The 19,303-nt window shown below is 46.2% G+C and overlaps 1 protein-coding gene across 1 annotated transcript in view; it reads right to left on the bottom strand.

Annotated features, from left to right (window-relative positions):
- LOC142251093 (cytochrome P450 2C18-like) overlaps positions 1-10,897 on the bottom strand; it is a 19,371-nt gene extending 8,474 nt beyond the window's left edge. The window contains exons 1-5 of the mRNA XM_075323606.1: positions 10,718-10,897; positions 7,994-8,156; positions 4,016-4,165; positions 1,959-2,119; positions 131-307 (exon numbers count right to left, since the gene is read on the bottom strand). Coding sequence (XP_075179721.1) covers positions 131-307; positions 1,959-2,119; positions 4,016-4,165; positions 7,994-8,156; positions 10,718-10,897 — 831 coding nt within the window. The remainder of the gene's footprint in view (positions 1-130; positions 308-1,958; positions 2,120-4,015; positions 4,166-7,993; positions 8,157-10,717) is intronic.
- Positions 10,898-19,303: the final 8,406 nt, after the last annotated feature.

The following is a 19,303-nucleotide window of genomic DNA, read 5'->3' as shown; positions in this document are numbered from 1 at the left end:
TTGTTTTTGCATAAATGCTTTTTAGATTTTCCTAATTCTGTACAACCTCTTTACCGAAACCAAACTTTGCTGAAGCATATTACGACAATAACACTATAAAAAATGAAGTTTTTATATCTACCGTACTTGCCTCGTCCATCTTTATAAGAAAACAATCTATGAAATCTCTAGGACAGTTCCGGTCCAACGTTTCCTGATGTGCCTTCACTTTCTCCAACACAAACTCTTTTATGGAAGAAATATTTTTCAAAACTTTTTGCTGTGGTCCAGGAAGACGGAGGAAAAGTTTTGGGAAAGAGTTGAGCAGCTAAAGATGGAAAAAAAACCCCATTATGCACTATATTTGTTAAAGTCTTTTACCGGGGTGTGGGAATGTGGAGGGATATTCTAGGGAAGAGGTAAAGGTAGACCCTGATGCTAAGGAGAGGGAAGAGGGGTCACCACTAAACTCACCTGTGGCCGATTCCTGAGCTCCTAATCATCCCTAGATGGGTTCTTCCCCTCTGTACGCGATCACGTGCCTAGGCCGTGACTGACCCTGGACTTGCCCTGACTAGTGCGCAGACAAGCAAGACACTAGTCTTACTAATGTAAAATGCAAAACAAGGAAGAAGGGACACACAAGGGAAGACAGAAACAGCAACAGAAACTCCAATTCTTCTCTTGGAGGGACTCTATGGTATCCTGCTGGAAAAAGAACCACAGCTTTCTCCAGAGACAACTCCTTCACAGATCAGCATAGAATGAACTATAGCCGGCATAAGTGAGAGTGAGAAGTGAGTTTTATATAGCAGAAGAGAGTGGCTGCAGCTGAGATTACCAGCTACAAGTCAGTCTCAGCAGGATAGAAAAGAAACCTTAACCCCTTCAGCTCCAAATGGAATTAAATATGCTCCTACTCAAGATAAATAATGAGTGGGTTTTAAAACGAATCTGCCATCAACTAAACGCTGTGACCTTCTGATTGAAAATCCCACACTAGGTCTCAGCAGGGTGCAACACACTCGTGATTTTACAACAGGATCATAGTCTATGTATAAATAAAATATAAATTATGGATGCCCTTTGTCGAAAGCAAATGGTCACTTTTCCTGGGAATTTCTGAATCACCCTATCCAAAATTATTAAAATATTAATCTTTGGCCTGGCTCCTCCTATGCTTAGGGACAAGGTCCTACCAATTCCAGCACCTCCTCTGCCTTTATGCCTCTTTTCAAGCAAAAACTATTGGCGAGGAGTCCGAACCCAGAATCACAACAACTCAACTCCACCAATGGTATTTTAAACATGAGTATTAGTAAGCTTTTATGTCAGATGCCATATGCCACCTTCTTTGAAAATTCGGTTTACACATTTGGACCCAGGAGCCCTGATCCTAGTTGCCTACTCTTCTAGAAAGATTTGACGATGCATGGGATGAAATACAATATCTATTGCTGATTATCAGTATTCTCCATGTGCTTAAGTACCCTCATTTTCCCTGGACTGGCGCTGGTGATATTATTCAGTTAATTCTAGCTCTGGTTGCAAGGAGGTGGCTTGCTCTCATCTGTAGTCTTGTTGCTGAAACTTTGCTGAACTTCTACATGAGTTATTTGTGAATAACTAGTGTATACATTTCCCCTCTCGGTGTGTCCTCCTTGTGTCTTCTCTAGCGTTTAGTTGGGTTGAAAAAGAGCTCATTCCACTCGTTCCCTATTTAGGGCCCAGGGTCATCTATCCGGCTCAGCGCATAGGTGCGAAACATATCTAGGGTGGTGAGGGATCCCAGGCAGCAGCGGTAAGTTTGGTCATGGGTCACCATTTCCCTCTTCCCTGGACACAGGGTTTCCCTTCCCTTTCGCCATTCACTTGGTACTCCCCCATACCTAGTGTGACACTAGGTGGGAATCAGAGCTACAGTAGCATTTGGCCTCACCTCATCAAAAGTCCAAATCACAAACAATTACATTTTTTACCTGCCCAGTTGATGAGTTTCTTATCTTGAAAGCTTCTTTCAACATGGTCAGAAGATTATGAAATTTTTCATCTTTGTATTCAAAGCGCTCACCAAAAACAATGGAATAAATCACATTGGAAACCGCCAAAGTCAATAGGTAAGTCGGGTCAAAGGAAGAACCTTAAAATAAAATTTAAAAAAAAAAGCTACTGACACATTAAATTAATTCAAAATATTTTCTTGGATGGCTTCTTCCATATTCTACCGTTTCATAAACTGGCTCTCTATTAAAAGACTGATTGAACGTATTGGTAATACTCTGTGGACAGATATAGAGTAAGATCTGAAAAGAAAACTCTTACAAGGGTCACTTAGGAGACGCATCTAACCTATAAGTCAATGTCCGACCCTTTAAAAGGAATATCAGATTTTTGCTACCTTTTCTGAGATCAGCGTAATGTAGGGAAAGAGACTCTGAATCCAATGATATATCACTTAGTTTACTGGTTACTGCAGCTATAATGCAATCAGAATTTTTAGATGTAGCAGAGCTCAGAAAGCTAACCCCGCCCATAGCAGCTTTCTATATACATTGTATATTGACATAGAGCTGCTAATCAGAGTTGGGAGTGGGGTTGGACCAGGAGGCTCCTGGGCAGCTAGTCCAGCAATCATAATCTTCTGATGATAAAACACTCATTGTATTGAAACAACAGCGCACAGTCTAATAATTGACACATACATAAAATCTGTGTCTCAACCCCCTTCCAATTTTGCTCTCAGATTACATAGCAAAATCCTGCTGACACATTCGCTTTAATGAGCTTTGCAACATTTCTTGTTAAAAGAGCAGCTCGTTCATTTTCAGGTCCCTGTCTGTCCATATATAGGAGGTTCTGAGAGGTTTTAAACCCAGAGAAAGGCATTATCTTAGGTGAGGACCCAGTAATGAGATACATCCTGATGTGGCTACTGGGTACACATAAAACTCCATTATCTCAATTTTTTCATGTTTTTCCTTAACAGTAATGTGTAGCATCCCACAGGGCCTTAGGGTACTCATCACCGGGCCAGTGGTTCCTTGGGGTAGCTGTGACTGGCCTGGCCCGGTTCTGTGACCCCATCGGCTACATGAAGAACAAACAACAAACAAATGTCCAGTACAGATGGGAATGGAAGGAGGGTGACAGGCCCTTGGAAAGTGTGTCACCAGTTGCAGCGGTGACTGGGGTTTCGGCCTCCTTCCTGCGACTAGTCCTCTCCCAGGAGCAGTACTGTATGGGGAATGGGAATGCTTCGCAGGATTTAGCCGCTGCTGCAGAGTCTCTCTAGAGGTTACTGGCTGTGCTGTCTCTCTGAGGGCCTGACAGCAACCCTCAGGGAGCTACACACTGTGCGTCTGCTCTGTCTCGTGTCCAAGCTGTTCTCCCTGATTAAAAGTGAAACTGCTTGTTTTCTACTCCTAACTGACCATGCCCCCACCTTTGCAAGTTGCTATGGCAACTACTCTTGTTCTAATTAGTGGAGGCCACCTGGCGTCTGCCAGGAACTGTGTGTGTAGAAACATTGTTACCCCTTTCCTAGTGACTGCTTCTCCCTGCTGTATGGTGGTGTGAGGTGTATGTAGAACTTACCGGATTAACATCTTTACCTGCCCGGGAAGGATAAAATTATATACCCTGTAGCAACCAGTCCAGGGGCGCTACAGATGCATTTCCAGGTTCCCGTATACATTGTTTCCATGCCTTAGCATTTCAGAGTACAACAGTCTCTTTATTATAGTATATGTTATGTTCAGTATACTCCTGTTCCATGTATAGGTCATCATCATCAATCATCATCCTCATCATCAACAACCTGCTGTGATTGGACAACCCCTTTAGAGTTTGCTGATGACTCGATCACAAAAACTCTACTTTACTCTGCAATCTGTCTAGTAACTAAAATACGGCCTGGTCATTCTTACACTCCTGGTTATTCTTATACTGACCTTTAGGCTATGTGCACATGCTGCGTTTTTTTGACGCTGCGTTTTTGTGCGTTTTTGGCCGCGAAAAACGCACTGTGTGAACTTACCCTTAAGCTTTTTAAGTTCATCTCTAAGACATCGTAATTCTTCATGGATTCTTTCTTCTACGCTCCTCTTACCCATGCCAAAATTTCTCAATGTCGTGAGGGAAAATCGTCGGAGTTGCTTCCATCGTTCACCATTACTCAGAAGAACTCCTGAAGAAAAATAATGATGTTTTAATACTTATAATGTGACCTCTGATTAACCCTTTCTCAACATCTACCATACTTGTATGATGCATGTCAGGTGCAGGTGTATGGAGCGGGCTCAGAAGATGAGCCTGTGCTATACCTTGTAATTATCAGCTGTGTTATACAGCCAACATCTATCTGTAACAGTATCTGGTCGTCACTAAACTCTGATTGCTGCGGTCATCCCCTTAAATCCGGCTGTCAATCTCTGACAATGGTATTTAAGGCATGTGATAAAGGAAGTGGGGCATTCCTGGCACCTAGCGGCCCTCTGTGACATAATTGAAGAGTACTGATGGATTGCTATGACAACCATGGGCCTACTGCAGGCCTCCAGGCTGCCATAATGTTGCTTCTGTGAAGCCAAACTAAAGACTGACCTTCTGTGGCGAGGTGTCCTTCCCCAACCCCCGGCCTTGCTTGGCTGTCTTTGTTCTTTTCAGCTGGAGGTGACTCCAATAGACAGGCCTTTGGGAGATAATGGAGCCATGAGCTTCTGGAGACTTCTCCAGATATAGCCACTACTCAAAAGTGGGTGTGAACCCTTCCCCTTTCAGGGATGGATCTACAGGCACTGGAGAACAGACTGATGGTGGATCAGTTAGTTAGGTGTGGGCTGAGGTTCAAGCAACTGGGCAAGACCCTGCCACCCATGTATGGATTTATGGAAGCTGTCGCGTGGGATTGGGTTGTGTCCCTCATCTGTTGGATCCATTGCCTTCTTCCAAGGATTCCTTCTATGTGTTCTCTGGCGTCGGATTGCCGGGTGGCGCCCCCGGAACTTTGAGGACTCATTGTGGACTCTAATGCCGGCGTCACGCGGGACAATCTACCATGCGATCACACGACCGATCGTACCCTCCCCCGTCGTTTGTGCGTCACGGGCAATTTGTTGCCCGTGTCGCACAAAGTCGTTAACCCCCCGTCACATGCACTTACCTCCCGGACGACCTCGCTGTGGGCGGCGAACATCCACTTCCTGAAGGTGAGGGACGTGCGGCGTCACAGCGATGTCACACAGCGGCCGGCCAATAGAAGCGGAGGGGCGGAGATGAGCGGGATGTAAACATCCCGCCCACCTCCTTCCTTTTGCATTGTCAGCAGGATGCAGGTAAGCTGTGTTCATCATTCCCGGGGTGTCACACGGAGCTATGTGTGCTGCCTCGGGAACAATGAACAACCGGACGTTCGATTTTTTGAAAATGAGCGACGTGTCAACGATGAACGAGAAGGTGAGTATTTCTGCTCGTTCACCGTTGCACGTAGCTGTCACATGCTACTATATCCTATGAGGGATTCTAAGGGTGAGTTGACAGTGAGCGGGGGCACCATTTGTGTCATGCTAGGGTGCCAACCTCCACGGTCAGGTAGGGTCAGCCCCTAGGGACAGCTTTCAATGCCCTGCAGGTGTTAATTGTATATTTTATCACATTTTTTTACCTCCTCCCCATGCATAATTTTGTTTCTGCATGAGTACCTTTTATGGAGAGTTTTTTTGTTGTGTTTTTTTAATGCATATCCAATATTTATATATTTTAGGAATTTTTGTTTCTTAACCAATCAAGTCCCCTAAGGGACTTTAAAAAAATAAACCAAAAAAACCCACAACATCTGAATATCATTGTAGAATTAAAAAAGGAAGGACTAAAATACTAAATCAACCCCGTTTTCCCCCATGAAAATAAAAACCTAAAAAACAAACATATTTAGAATCACTGCATCTGTTAAAGTCCAACTTATCAAAATATAAAATGTTTTATCCCATAAAATTGCTTGTAAACCTCTTCAAATAAATGCAAAAAAAAGTGACCAAAACATCATATGTACCCCAAGATAGTGTCAACAATAATATCAGATCACCATGTAAAACGTATGGCTGTCAGAAGATACAAACACAAACTACATTGGTTTTTATTATTTTAAAAACTTCACAATTATTTTTATCACTAAAATAATAAAAAAAAACTATAGAAGTTTGGGGTCATCGAAATCATACTAACACCAAGAATCATGTTGCCAGGTCATTAATATTAAACAACTAGCTGTAGTACCCGGCGTTGCCTGGAATAGTAATTGTCTCTCTCTCTCTGTCTGTCTCTCTCTGTCTGACTGTCTCTCTCTGTCTGACCGTCTCTCTCTGTCTGACCGTCTCTCTCTGTCTGACCGTCTCTCTCTGTCTGACTGTCTCTCTCTGTCTGACTGTCTCTCTCTGTCTGACTGTCTCTCTCTGTCTGACTGTCTCTCTCTGTCTGACCGTCTCTCTCTGTCTGACTGTCTCTCTCTGTCTGACTGTCTCTCTCTGTCTGACCGTCTCTCTCTGTCTGACCGTCTCTCTCTGTCTGACCGTCTCTCTCTGTCTGACTGTCTCTCTCTGTCTGACCGTCTCTCTCTGTCTGACTGTCTCTCTCTGTCTGACCGTCTCTCTCTGTCTGACCGTCTCTCTCTGTCTGACCGTCTCTCTCTGTCTGTCCGTTCATGTGTGTCTCTGTCTTTATCCATGTCTGTCTGTGTGTCTGTCTCTATCTCTGGGTCTGTGTCAGTCTCTTTCCCTGCCTGTCTCGTTCCAGGTCTGTCTCTTTGCCCGTCTGCCTCTTTGCCCGTCTGCCTCTTTGCCCGTCTGTCTCTTTGCCCGTCTGTCTCTTTGCCCGTCTGTCTCTTTGCCCGTCTGTCTCTTTTTATGTTTTTGTCTCTTTCCCTGTAATTGTCTTTTTCCTTGTTTGTCTCTTTCCTTGTCTCTGCCTCTTTCCGTCTGCCTGTCTCTTTGACTGTCTGTCTCTTTGTCTCTTTCCCCGTCTGTCTGTCTCTTTCCCTGTCTGTCTCTGTCTCTCTGTCTTCCCCTTACTCTGTCTGTGTCTATGTCTGTCTGTCTGTCTGTCTCTCTCTCTATCCATCTCTTTCCCTGTTTGTCTGTCTCTTTGACTGTTTCTTTCTCTCTTTCCCTGTCTGTCTATTTCTTTCCCTGTCTGTGCCTGTCTGCCTCTGTCTGTCTCTTTGACTGTCTGTCTGTCTCTTTCTCTCTCTCTTTCCGTCTGTCTGTCTCTGTCTGTCTCTTTCCCTGTCTGTCTCTTACTATGTCTGTGTCTATGTCTAGCTGTCTCTTTCTGTCTCTCTCTATCCGTCTCACCACCGACATCTTATTACCTCACACATAAGCTTCTTATACTAAAAATGTATTTTGTTCGTATAGCAACCAATCACAGCTGCTATTAATACCTATAGTTCGCAGCTCCATTGACTTTAATGGGGGCAGATTTTTTGGAGTGTAACTGTAAAGCGCGGGGTTAGATTTTCCCTTCAAAACATAGTCTATGACGTTGCCTGAGTCACATGAGATGTCTGTGCAAAATTTTGTGATTGTAAATGTGATGGTGCGGATTCCTGTAGCGGACATACACACACAAAAACTCAGGTTTACATTATTAGATAAACACAATAAAAGCAAAGGCCAAAAACCAATGATCAAATTGATTTTTTTTCACAGTTTTCACTTGGATGTCCCCCTGTCATTTTTTTAGTACATTGCATTTTAAAATGGATGGTGTCATTAAAAACTGGAATTTGTCCTGTGAAGTGGTAAAGCCCCATTTGTCTATGTTGACAGAAAACTAAAAATTAGTTACGGCTCTTTGATGAATGGGAGTAAAAAATGAAAATGCAGAAGAAAAAATTGGCTGTGGTGAGAAGAGGATAATGGCTTCTACTAACGGGTCGATTGGAGCCAAATACTTTTAACTTCTAAGTCATGGCCATATCTATGATGACTCTTAATAGCCAAGATGATAGATCACTCACCGTAACCCTTAAAAACAAATTCTGCTCCAGGAAATTTTGCTCTTTCGCTGAAGACATGAGCATTGTCCACCAGAGCTTCTTTCACCGTGTCATATCCGTGCAGCACAACCACCGTCCTTGGCCCAAGATGAACAGTGAAAACATCTCCATAAATGTTTGCAAGCTATATAAGTATTAGAACACAGGCACATAGTTAGAGGGATTAAGTCCAGAGTAAAAATGTTGTCTGATACATATAAATCCCTATATGAATAACTATTTTTAGCTCTAACCGTGTTTCCCCGAAAATTAATTTTCAGCATTTTCGGTGTAAGGCTAAAATATAAACCCTACCCCGAAAATAAGCCATAGTCACAGTTCAATAATGAAGTGTCCATTCAGATAAAAAAGTTAAAAAATACTGCAGGACACTCCATTATAGAAAGCAGACACCCCCAGAAAAGAAGAAAGAAGACAGAAGACCCTGCAATCATACTCACCGAATAGGAGGAGGTGCAGTGGAACACACACTCACACACATCAGATCACATACACAAACACACATCAGATCACACACATGGAGGACCTGAGGTCAAACGCATCGATGTGTTTCACTACAGATCCTCTATGCTTTCTACTAGAGGTCCTCACGCTCTACTCCACTGCCGTTCCAGATTCATCTGCCGCCGGAAGCAATTGGTATCGCCGGATGTGGTGAGTATGTGTAGGAAATCTGATGTGTATGTGTCTGCGATCTGACGTATGTGAGCGTCGGCCAGAAGCAGGGAAGGATGCATGAAGCATACCTGCTGGGAGTGCCCACTAAAGATCACAGGAGGACCTGAGAGCGCCGCAGACGCCCAGGATCTGGTAGTAAGACTCTCCTTGGAAGGGGGATCTACATTTTTTGGGTGGTAAACCTTCCCCCAACTGTGTTTCCCCAAGAATAAGCCCTACCCTGAAAATAAGCCCTAGCGTATTTTTCGGGGCAAAAAAATAATATATGATAGTGTCTTATTTTCGGGGAAACACCCAAACACCCTATTGTTTTTAATTTGCATAATCTCTTTATAGCTAATCCCTATATCTGTTTTGTTTTTTTTTACTTTACTTCTGGTGATGTTTTGCTTGAGGAAAGTCTCAAATGGAGAAGGCCTTCACTCACTTCCCATTAACGTCTATCACTTCCCCCAGAACAGGACGTTATCAGTGGGTGGCCCTGTGGTCACTTACAACAGTTTCTTTCACCACTGTCCCCTAATGATATCTTGAATCAATTTCAGTAATGGAGTACTTACCTCGCTGGTAAGCCCCTTTAACCATCCTTTTGCTATACCCACATTCAAATGATCTATTTTTCAACTCATGGACTTGTTTCTCAAAGTAATTTTGTCCACATGGAACTCTGTCAAGACTGGGCTTGTTCCTCAAAGTTGGTATTGATGGAACATACCCTACGGAAGCGTAGAAATTGTCCAGTGAGAATGGACTGCATCATGAATTTGGGGTGAGAGGAGGAGGCATGCAAAAGTGCATTTGTGGAAGTCGGTTTCCTAAACAAATCAGTTTGTGAGAAGGTGTTAGAAACTCTTTTGAGGATAACGTCCAAAAATTTGTACAGCAAAAGAACAACAAACCTAATATTCATATCACCTACCACTGTGAGCACAATAACTTCGAATTCTTGGAAGTTAGCCTCCAAAAAGATTCTAACAACATCACACAAACTGATTTGTTTAGGAAACTGACTTCCTCTAATACACTTTTGCATGCCTCCTCCTCTCACCCAAAATTCATAACACAGTCCATTCGCACTGGACAATTCCTACACCTCCATAGGGTATGTTCCACCAATACCACCTTTGAGGAACAAGTCCAGTCTGGCCAGAGTTCTATGCAGACAGAAAGAAGCTGAGCTTCCTCCATACATGGCAGATATCGTATATATTACATATCGATTATCGGCATCCACTTATAACAGTCGTGGATGGAGCCAACTTTCAACAATGGCTGTTATCCAATTCAAAACCGTTTCCAATGTCAAATAGCAGCACGTCTCCTGTTTACACAGGACAATATGTCACTGATATTGTTAGGCTGGTTTTAAGCAGATCCATGTCTCTGGCATCCACAGAGTAAAGGTATACTAAGGTGATATCCAGTACCAGGCTTAATTAAAGCTCTTGTCTATATTAAACATGGTGTAATTAAAAAGGTTGACACCTGACGCGTTTTGGACAGGGTCCTTAATCATAGGATCGTATTCGGACCTATGCGAGTCTATGGGGCTGTGCACAAGTCCAACTTTTTTTTTTTCTTTCTTTGGGCCAAGTGTGTCCAATGAAAATAATCACAGCATGTGTCATTTTCATCCACAAATGGGATTGCACTCGGCCTTACAAGTCAATGGGTCTGCAGAGAAAATCGGTCCGCATTCGGGTGTGATCTGAGCACAGTACAATCTTCACACACTGACAGAATGGATAAAATGGATAATTTTTTTCTCCCATCTTCTCCGCATCTGAGAAAATCGGATCACACTCCGATCGCAGTACGATTAGCGTAATTTGACCGATTTTCTTGGATGAGAGCAAATACGGTCTTGTGTCCCTTGCCTTAGACAGAGAGCTGGTAAGCAATTCCCTCTTTAACAAAATGGTTGTTGTAAATATTCTTACATCTGCTTCTTTTTAAAACCAGCTGTGAAAAAATAGAAAGGCAGTAGAGTCAACTCATTCCTCTCACCTTCATGAATGACTTCGGCAACTCTTTGATGTTCAGCTGCAAGATGTTTCCTAGAAGAGGGAAAGGCGTTGGTCCAGGAGGCATCTTCTTTCGCTTATTGTTCTTTGTCCACATGATGAAAATAATTAGACACATGACACAAAGAAACAAGATAGGGGTCCCAGCTCCAGTGAGGTCCATGGCCATCAACAGGTTTCACCGGTATAACTGCAACTTAGAAAGAACGCGATCAGCCATAGCCAACATCTCCACGGGCTTGATTGTGGGAGATTGTTACGTTTGGTTAAAGATGAGAGAAACATTAAAAATCTCTGTTTAGTAAATCCTTGTGATTTGTGTGGAATCATTGAACAGACATATTTTTGGAATCCCTTGTTTTTTATTCCTAGACTATAGATACTTCTGAATTTTTTGAGTCTACTTCTTTGGAGAAGACAAGGATATGTTTGTTTTACAGGTCTGTAGTATTGGAGCTCATCGTGCAAATTTTAGATTTATTTTTAGTTTTCCAAGTAAAGGGATTAGCCTTTGTATCATCTTTCCACAGGTAAATTTATAAATAATCTCTGGGAATTGTATAAGTATTGCAGTGTTCTGGGTTCCTGTTCTGATGGATATTAAAGGGAACCTTTCACAGATTTGGTGACTATAAGCCGCGGCCACCACCAGTGGACTCTTATATACAGTATTCATACTGTATAACATACTGTATATAAGAACCCAGGCCGCTGTGTATAACGTAAAAATCACTTTAGAATACTCAACTAAGGGGCGGTTCGGTGCAATCTGGTTGGATGGGTGTCTCCATTCTCCGGGTCTAGCGCCTCTTCTTTTGGCCATCTTTGTCCTCCTTCTTCTGAAGCCTGAGTGCATGACGCATCCTACGTCATGCACACAGGCCACCAAAAGGCCTTTTCTAGCTTTTAGCTGAAAATCCCTGTGGGTCGGACGACGGGATACCGGGAGGACTATTTGAACCTGTCCGACAGTATGAAGATGAGTGAGGGGATGAGGGGTTTAGGAGCTTGACCGGAAGCCCTATTACCAGGGAAGTGGCTGGCCTGCAAATTAAGTGCAACTCTGGTTGCTATTGGTAACCTCGTTGGGGAACCGGAGCGTATGGCTGAAGTGTTATGTAAAAGTATTTTTGTGGCCCCAGTAACGAGGAGTAATGTGCCTGTCACAGATGTGATGAGAGACAAAAAACGCTGCTGGTTAAAGAGAACTGTGTATGTGTGTGGTGTTTGAAGGTACTCGGACCTGCTGCAGTCAGCAGCCTGAAAGTGGAGCAGAAGAGTGACTCAGTCCTGGCCTCCAACCTAAAAGTGAGTACCTCGCACTACAAATCCCAGCATAATCCTCTTGCACTAAAGAGGCGATTGTGGGACAGGAGAAAACCACAGGGCTGCGGTCGAACAGTAGTCTCTGCTGTGACTACCACGGCACCCAACCGCCCCTTTAACATCAAAGCACCACTATATGCAGTAAAAGGGGCCCCACAGCACCCCTATGTACTTCATGATTCCCCCATAGCTCTCTATATACAGTACAATAGCCCCACAGCTCTCTATATACAGTATAATGGCCCCCACAGCTCCCTATCTATAGTATAATAGCCCCCATAGCTCCCTATATATAGTATAATAGCCCCCACAGCTCCCTATATATAGTATAAAAGCCCTCACAGATCCCTATATATAGTATAATAGCCCCCACAGATCCCTATATATAGTATAATAGCCCCCACAGCTCCTTATATATAGTATAATAGCCTCCACAGCTCCCTATATATAGTATAATAGCCCCCACAGCTCCCTATCTATAGTATAATAGCCCCCACAGCTCCCTATCTATAGTATAATAGCCCCCACAGCTCCCTATCTATAGTATAATAGCCGCCACATCTGCTTATATATAGTATAATAGCCCCCATAGCTCCCTATATATGGTATAATAGCCCCCACAGCTCCCTATATATGGTATAATAGCCCCCACAGCTCCCTATATATAGTATAATAGCCCCCATAGCTCCCTATATATAGTATAATAGCCCCCACAGCTCCCTAGATATAGTAGAATAGCCCCTACAGCTCCCTATATATAGTATAATAGCCCCGACACCTCCCTATATATAGTATAATAGCCCCGACAGCTCCCTATATAAAGTATAATAGCCCCGACAGCTCCCTATATATAGTATAATAGCCCCGACAGCTCCCTATATATAGTATAATAGCCCCCACAGTTCCCTATATATAGTATAATAGACCCCACAGCTCCCTATTTATAGTATAATAGCCCTCACAGCTCCCTATATATAGTATAATAGCCCCCACAGCTCCCTATATATAGTATAATAGCCCACACAGCTCCCTATATATAGTATAATAGCCCCTACAGCTCTCTATATATTAGTATAATAGCCCCTACAGCTCCCTATATATAGTATAATAGCCCCCACAGCTCCCTATATATTGTATAATAGCCCCCACAGCTCCCTATATATAGTATAATAGCCCCTACAGCTCCCTATATATAGTATAATAGCCCCTACAGCTCCCTATATATAGTATAATAGCCCCCACAGCTCCCTATATATTGTATAATAGCCCCTACAGCTCCCTATATATAGTATAATAGCCCCCACAGCTCCCTATATATAGTATAATAGCCCCCACAGCTCCCTATATATAGTATAATAGCCCCCACAGCTCCCTATATATAGTATAATAGCCCCTACAGCTCCCTATATATAGTATAATAGCCCCCACAGCTCCCTATATATTGTATAATAGCCCCCACAGCTCCCTATATATAGTATAATAGCCCCTACAGCTCCCTATATATAGTATAATAGCCCCTACAGCTCCCTATATATAGTATAATAGCCCCCACAGCTCCCTATATATTGTATAATAGCCCCCACAGCTCCCTATATATAGTATAATAGCCCCCACAGCTCCCTATATATTGTATAATAGCCCCCACAGCTCCCTATATATAGTATAATAGCCCCCACAGCTCCCTATATACACTATTAGGCTATGTGCTCACGCTGCTTTTTTTGCCTCGGTTTTGCATGTTTTTCGGGTGCGTTTTTGGTCAGAAAACTGCATGACTTTGGTTCCCCAGCAAATTCTATGAGTTTTCATTTTTGCTGTCCGCACTGTGCTTTTTTTTAGCTGCATTTTTAAGCTGACAAAAAAAAGCAACATGTCAATTTTTTCTGCATTTTTCTGCGTTTTTTCACCCATGCAATGCATTTGAAAAACGCAGGAACAAAAACGCAGCCAAAAATGCACCAAAACGCGGTAAAAACGTATGCGTTTTTACCGGTGCGTTTTTGATGCAGGTGCGTTTTGGTGCGTTTTTTGCGGCCAAAAACGCACAAAAATGCAAGGTCAAGAAAACGCAGCGTGCACACATAGCCTTATAGTCCATACAGCTCCATACATACAGTATTATGTTCTCCACAGCACCTCTCTATGCAGTATGAGGATCCCAAAGTGCTTCTATATGCAGTAAAAGGTGTGCCATAGTTCCCCTATAAGCAACATGATGTTCCTACAGCATTTAAAATACAGTATGATACCCCCACAGTTCACTATATACAATATAATGTCCAAACAGCTCCCTATATACAGGTGCCACAGCCCCCTATATGCAGTATGATGTCCATGTGATGCCCTGGCCTCTCAGGTCGTCACAAGGGTGCCATGCAATCTGCCCTTCTGCATGGCACCCGCTCCTCCTTGGTTACGGGTCCAGTCCCTTTGGTGTTGCTATGAACAGGTATACACAAATCCTGAGGAACACTCTGCACCACACCCACCAGACACCCATTGGGCGGCCTGAGGGGGAATAGGGCCACCCAGATGGAGGGATGGTAGAAGGAGGGCCAGAAGTGTCAGGAGTAGTGAGTAGTAGGGAGAGTGTCCGTAAGCGTTGACAGGACAAGGTCACGCTGCGGAGCTGGGCTCCTGTACCTGTCCCAGGAGCCAGACGTTGGCCTGGCCTGGAAGGAGCTGGAATCCCGGTCACAGGGGGTAGTGACAGGGGGCACGGACTGCCACGGAGGGCAGACCGGTGGCCTTGTGCTACAACCGGGCAGGGGCCAGGGCACGGCGGGGTACGTGGACCATAGGCTGTGAAGGAGCTTTATGCAGCCCAGTAATTCACCCGACGAGGACGGAATCTTCACGAACCATTCCCCACCCGCTCCAAAATCGGGGTACTAGAGCAACGAGGGGGATAGGACTTCCCAAAACCGTCCAGAAAATCCCAAGCGTGAATCCTGAGAGCAAGCTCACCCTGCTAGCCACGCAGGTGAGCGGGACCCGAGTAGTTTCATGCAAAAGGGATCCGCAGAGTAAACACAGTGCCAACGGACAAGGCTTCAGACCAACTAGCAACGCCAAAAGGGCACGGACCCAGCGTGCTCAACCAAAGGCTACAGGGCATTCAGGACGTTGGTTTACTCGGTGTCGGTGTCAGCATCTCTGGACTGTGTGAGTATGTTGTGCCCCTCTACTCCCAACGGGTCCCCAGCCAACTATCACCGAGCCCCGGGACATCATCCCCCTGCCATGGAGGGGTTAACATCACGAGCTGCCATCCCATCGCTCCCGGGCGCTCCCTCACAAACGCGGCAGCGGTGGTATCCCGCATTACCACGACCTGTGGGTGGCGTCAAAAACACTATCTAATCCTTTCACCCCCTTTTGTAAATATCTTTTCCCCCTTTTTCATTTCGAGCGGCTGCGCGACCCCGCCTCGGGTCCAGAGACCCCTCGAGCCACTGCGGATACGGAACCGAGCAGCCCGTTGGCTGTCGCGGGGGCAGCACATCCACAGCTCCCTATATACAGAATGATGCCCCCCACATCTCCTCTATATGCATAGGTATATAATATGGGGGCACCACTACTCCCTATATACAGTATGATGCTCCAACAGCTCACTACATACAATATGATTTCCAAACAGCTCCCTATATACAGGTGCCACAGCCCCCTATATACATGTCCACAGCTCCCTACATACAGAATGATGCCCCCCACATCTCTATATGCATAAGTATATAATATGGGGGCACCACTGTTCACTATATACAGTGTGGGCCTCCCACAGCTCACTATATACAGTATGATGCCCCGACAGCACTCATATGCAGTATGGGTCATCACAGCTTCGTATATACAGTATATGGCCCCTACAAGAAAGAAATAAAAGACAATACTCACAGCAAAAAAAAAAAAGTAAAAAAGAAATAGCTACAAGATATATATGAGATATTGGATGGAGCACAGTTATAAAGAATAGACAAGTACACAGAAAAAATTTCATGAGTGTGTCACACAACCATTATTCATTTTTGGGAGGTACAATGAAAATGCACATAAAAAGGGTCACTACTAATTCTAGACCAATGTATACTAATACTACAAAGCACACATCAGGATATCTCCCGGTACGGCTGGGTTTCCTCTCTGTGCCTCTTACCTTGTCTCCTGCCTGCCTGACTTCAACCTGTTACAACACTGTTCTGAAATATGACCAAAACACGAGATCTGGACCTTCTCTATTGCGTAAAGATCTTTGGATACATATCCTCCTCCTACTCCACCCCGTATACACTGTAGACCAGGGGTGGACAATTCATTTTCCCCAGAGGCCAAATGAGAGACCATGACTGGTGTGGAGAACCGAACCAATAGGCTGAAATTCAGATCAATATTAATATTAACTATTATTTTATATTAATGTTATAACTTAATAGTAAGAAGAATTAAGTATGCTGACACCCCCCTATACAGTATGAGGCCACACAGCCCCACTACATACAATATGAGCCTCCAAATAGCCCTCTATATACAGTGTGAGCCTTCACATACTTTCCTATATACAGTATGAAACCCCATAAAACCTCCCTATATACAGTGTTAGCCCTCACATAGCCCCCTATATGCAGTATAAGCCCGCACATAGCCTCTCTATATTCAGTATGAGCCCCCACACAGCCCTCTATATACATTATGAGCCTCCACATAGCTCCTTATATACAGTATGTGTGGCGCCCTGGACAAGCCAGGACGTCACAGGTACTGCAAAAACAAACCCCACACCCCGGTTAGGAACATCTAAGTCAGACACAAATCCCTGTTGCCTCCCTCCAGGGGTTGATGTCCACACCAGGTGGGGCGGAGCCAGGCGGTTGGCTCCACCCACCGAGGAGTTCACAGTCCTGGAGGCGGGAAAAGGAAGTCAGTGCAGTGCAGTGCAGTTGAGTTGAGTCGAGTGGAGTGTAGAGGAGAGTGAGGAAAGTAGTAGGGGAGGAACTGACTGGCCGTGTCCGTGTACGTGGCCCGGGCACAGAAACAGCAAGGTTGGCAGACGGTGGTGACCGTCTGCAGGAGAGGCCGATTGACGCACAAGACCGGGGACGGACGGTGGCCTGCCGGTACCGGATCGGGGAGCGAAGAGAAGCCAGCACCATACGGCAGGGCCTACGGACCCTGACCAGGCTAGGAGTCGGCGTAAAACCGGTCAAATCCATCAGCGACGGGAACCTCCGGGGTTTCCCAGCAATAAAGACCCGACTGAAGGCAATCGTCCAAACCGTGAGGGAGATAAAGCTACCGCCAGAGCTAGAGCTCCCAGGGCCAGAGCCTGCGGGCAAGAAGGGGCTCCCTTAGCCAACATATCGCAGGGGAGCGGGTTACCGGTGGGAAGCCATCGGGTCCGAGAACATAACTACGGTGCAGGGAGAGACAGTTACCGCCAGCCTACCGGGAGTAACCGTTGCAGCAGTCTGTGGGACTCGTCCATCCAGCCGTTTGTTTTACCAGAGACTCCGTGTGCGTTACTGGCTGAGTAAGTACCACCGTGCACTGCGCTGCCCCACGACCTTGCACCTGGTCGAGCCCCGCAATCCATCAAACAGACAATCACTCCAGGCCCCGGGACTACCACAATCCCTCTACCCACGGGGGGGAGGAAAACATCCCAGCTGCTCCCTGTCACCGCTCCCGGGATCCCCGTACAGAGCAGCGGTGGTGCCCAACCTCACCACACACCGTGGGTGGCGTCACAAACCGACATCCTAAGCACCAACAAAACACCCCTTTCACTCACGGGCGAGGAGCACCGCTCGAGTCCCCAGATCCGGCCCACCGCTCGAGCCACCGAGCAGCAGCGCCGGACCCGAGCGTGGTGAGCGCAGCGCCCCGCCGCCCGTGACAACTTGGCGTCACGAACAGGATCCTACCGTTCTACCGCCTGGTGGAAGTGCGCCTTGTGTCCCGCCGGAGGTGTCCGGCCGAAAATTTACGAGAGCCGCCATATTGGGTGCGAAAAGTTCCCCGCTCGAGCGTCTTCCCGAGCAGTGGAGGCGCGAAAGCCGAAGCTCCGCCCCTGAAGAGGAGGTGCCGGAAAGAAACCGAGGGGGCACGGATGGCGTCTGGCCGCATGTAGATTGTGGCTATAAAGGCAGGGACGCCAGGACTCTGCGGCCAGATTCCGGTTCCTGGAAGAAACCGCTGCCGGCATGTCCTTCCCGCCCGACCACGCAGAGGTCCCGGAGTTGGTGCCCGGAACAGCGGCATGGATCAGAGCCCGCGTGGCAGGGGTCTGCCGACGTTACCAGGACCAGATACGTCGGTTGATGGAGCGGTGGACCGCGGAGGTGGAGGAGCTCGCTGCGGTCGCTCAGGTGTACGGAATGGAGGCTGCGATGGAAGAGCTGGTGAATAACCCACGCCCCTATGTCCCGGAGGGACCGGCCACTGCGGCTGGGGGGCCTGGTCTACCCCTGGCCCCCATCTTGCCTCCGTTTTCCCTGCTTGCGCACCCCACCACTGCTGGTGCATCTCGCTTGCGGCCCCTTGTAATGGCAGCAGAAGGAGCGGTGAACCCGGAGACTGCGGCAGCTGGCGACAACCCGCCTGGCAAAGGCACGGACGATAGCGACTCCGGGCCTGACACCGAACCTGTCTCGGAGGACGAGGGGGTTGTCGCCGTGTGTGGCATGGAGCCCACTTATATCCCCAGGAACGGGAATAATGGATACCGGGCGGCCCTCCCTCGTCGCGCCTACTATGCGCTGGAGGGGCTGGTACCCGTGTTTTTCCACCCGGGGCCGAGTGAAGAGGATGGAAGCGAGCAGTGATGGCAGTGGTTCCCCGCTGCAAGTTGTCCCCGTTGGGACCACCAGCACCGTTGTGATGTTCGTAAATGTTGTTGAATGTAACTGATGATAAGATTGAATCAACCGAAGAAGTTTATCAGATTAACACCGTGATTAAACCGGCCGTTGCCGGCAACTAGTCCCCGTTGGGACCCCTTGCACCTTGCATAAGGAACTTCTTACGGACAAGCCCGAGAACTCGCAGGGCAACCACAAACTTGTGGCGTGTAAATAAAATGTTGGCTTGATACCGTGACCGCCTCCGGAGAAGCTGATTTGGGAGGCTGGGCCTGGAGGAAATGGATGGCCCAGGCCCGCCACTACCGTAACCGGTGGCAATCCTCCGGGGGTTCAGGGGTTCCCCATGGACGTGGGTCCCCTGAAAGAGACCGTACCTGCTC

Source organism: Anomaloglossus baeobatrachus, chromosome 9 (genome assembly GCF_048569485.1).
Source record: "Anomaloglossus baeobatrachus isolate aAnoBae1 chromosome 9, aAnoBae1.hap1, whole genome shotgun sequence".
Classification (NCBI taxonomy): Eukaryota; Metazoa; Chordata; class Amphibia; order Anura; family Aromobatidae; genus Anomaloglossus; species Anomaloglossus baeobatrachus.
Note: the sequence above shows the minus strand (reverse complement) of the source record. Positions and strands in the feature narration are given on the sequence as shown.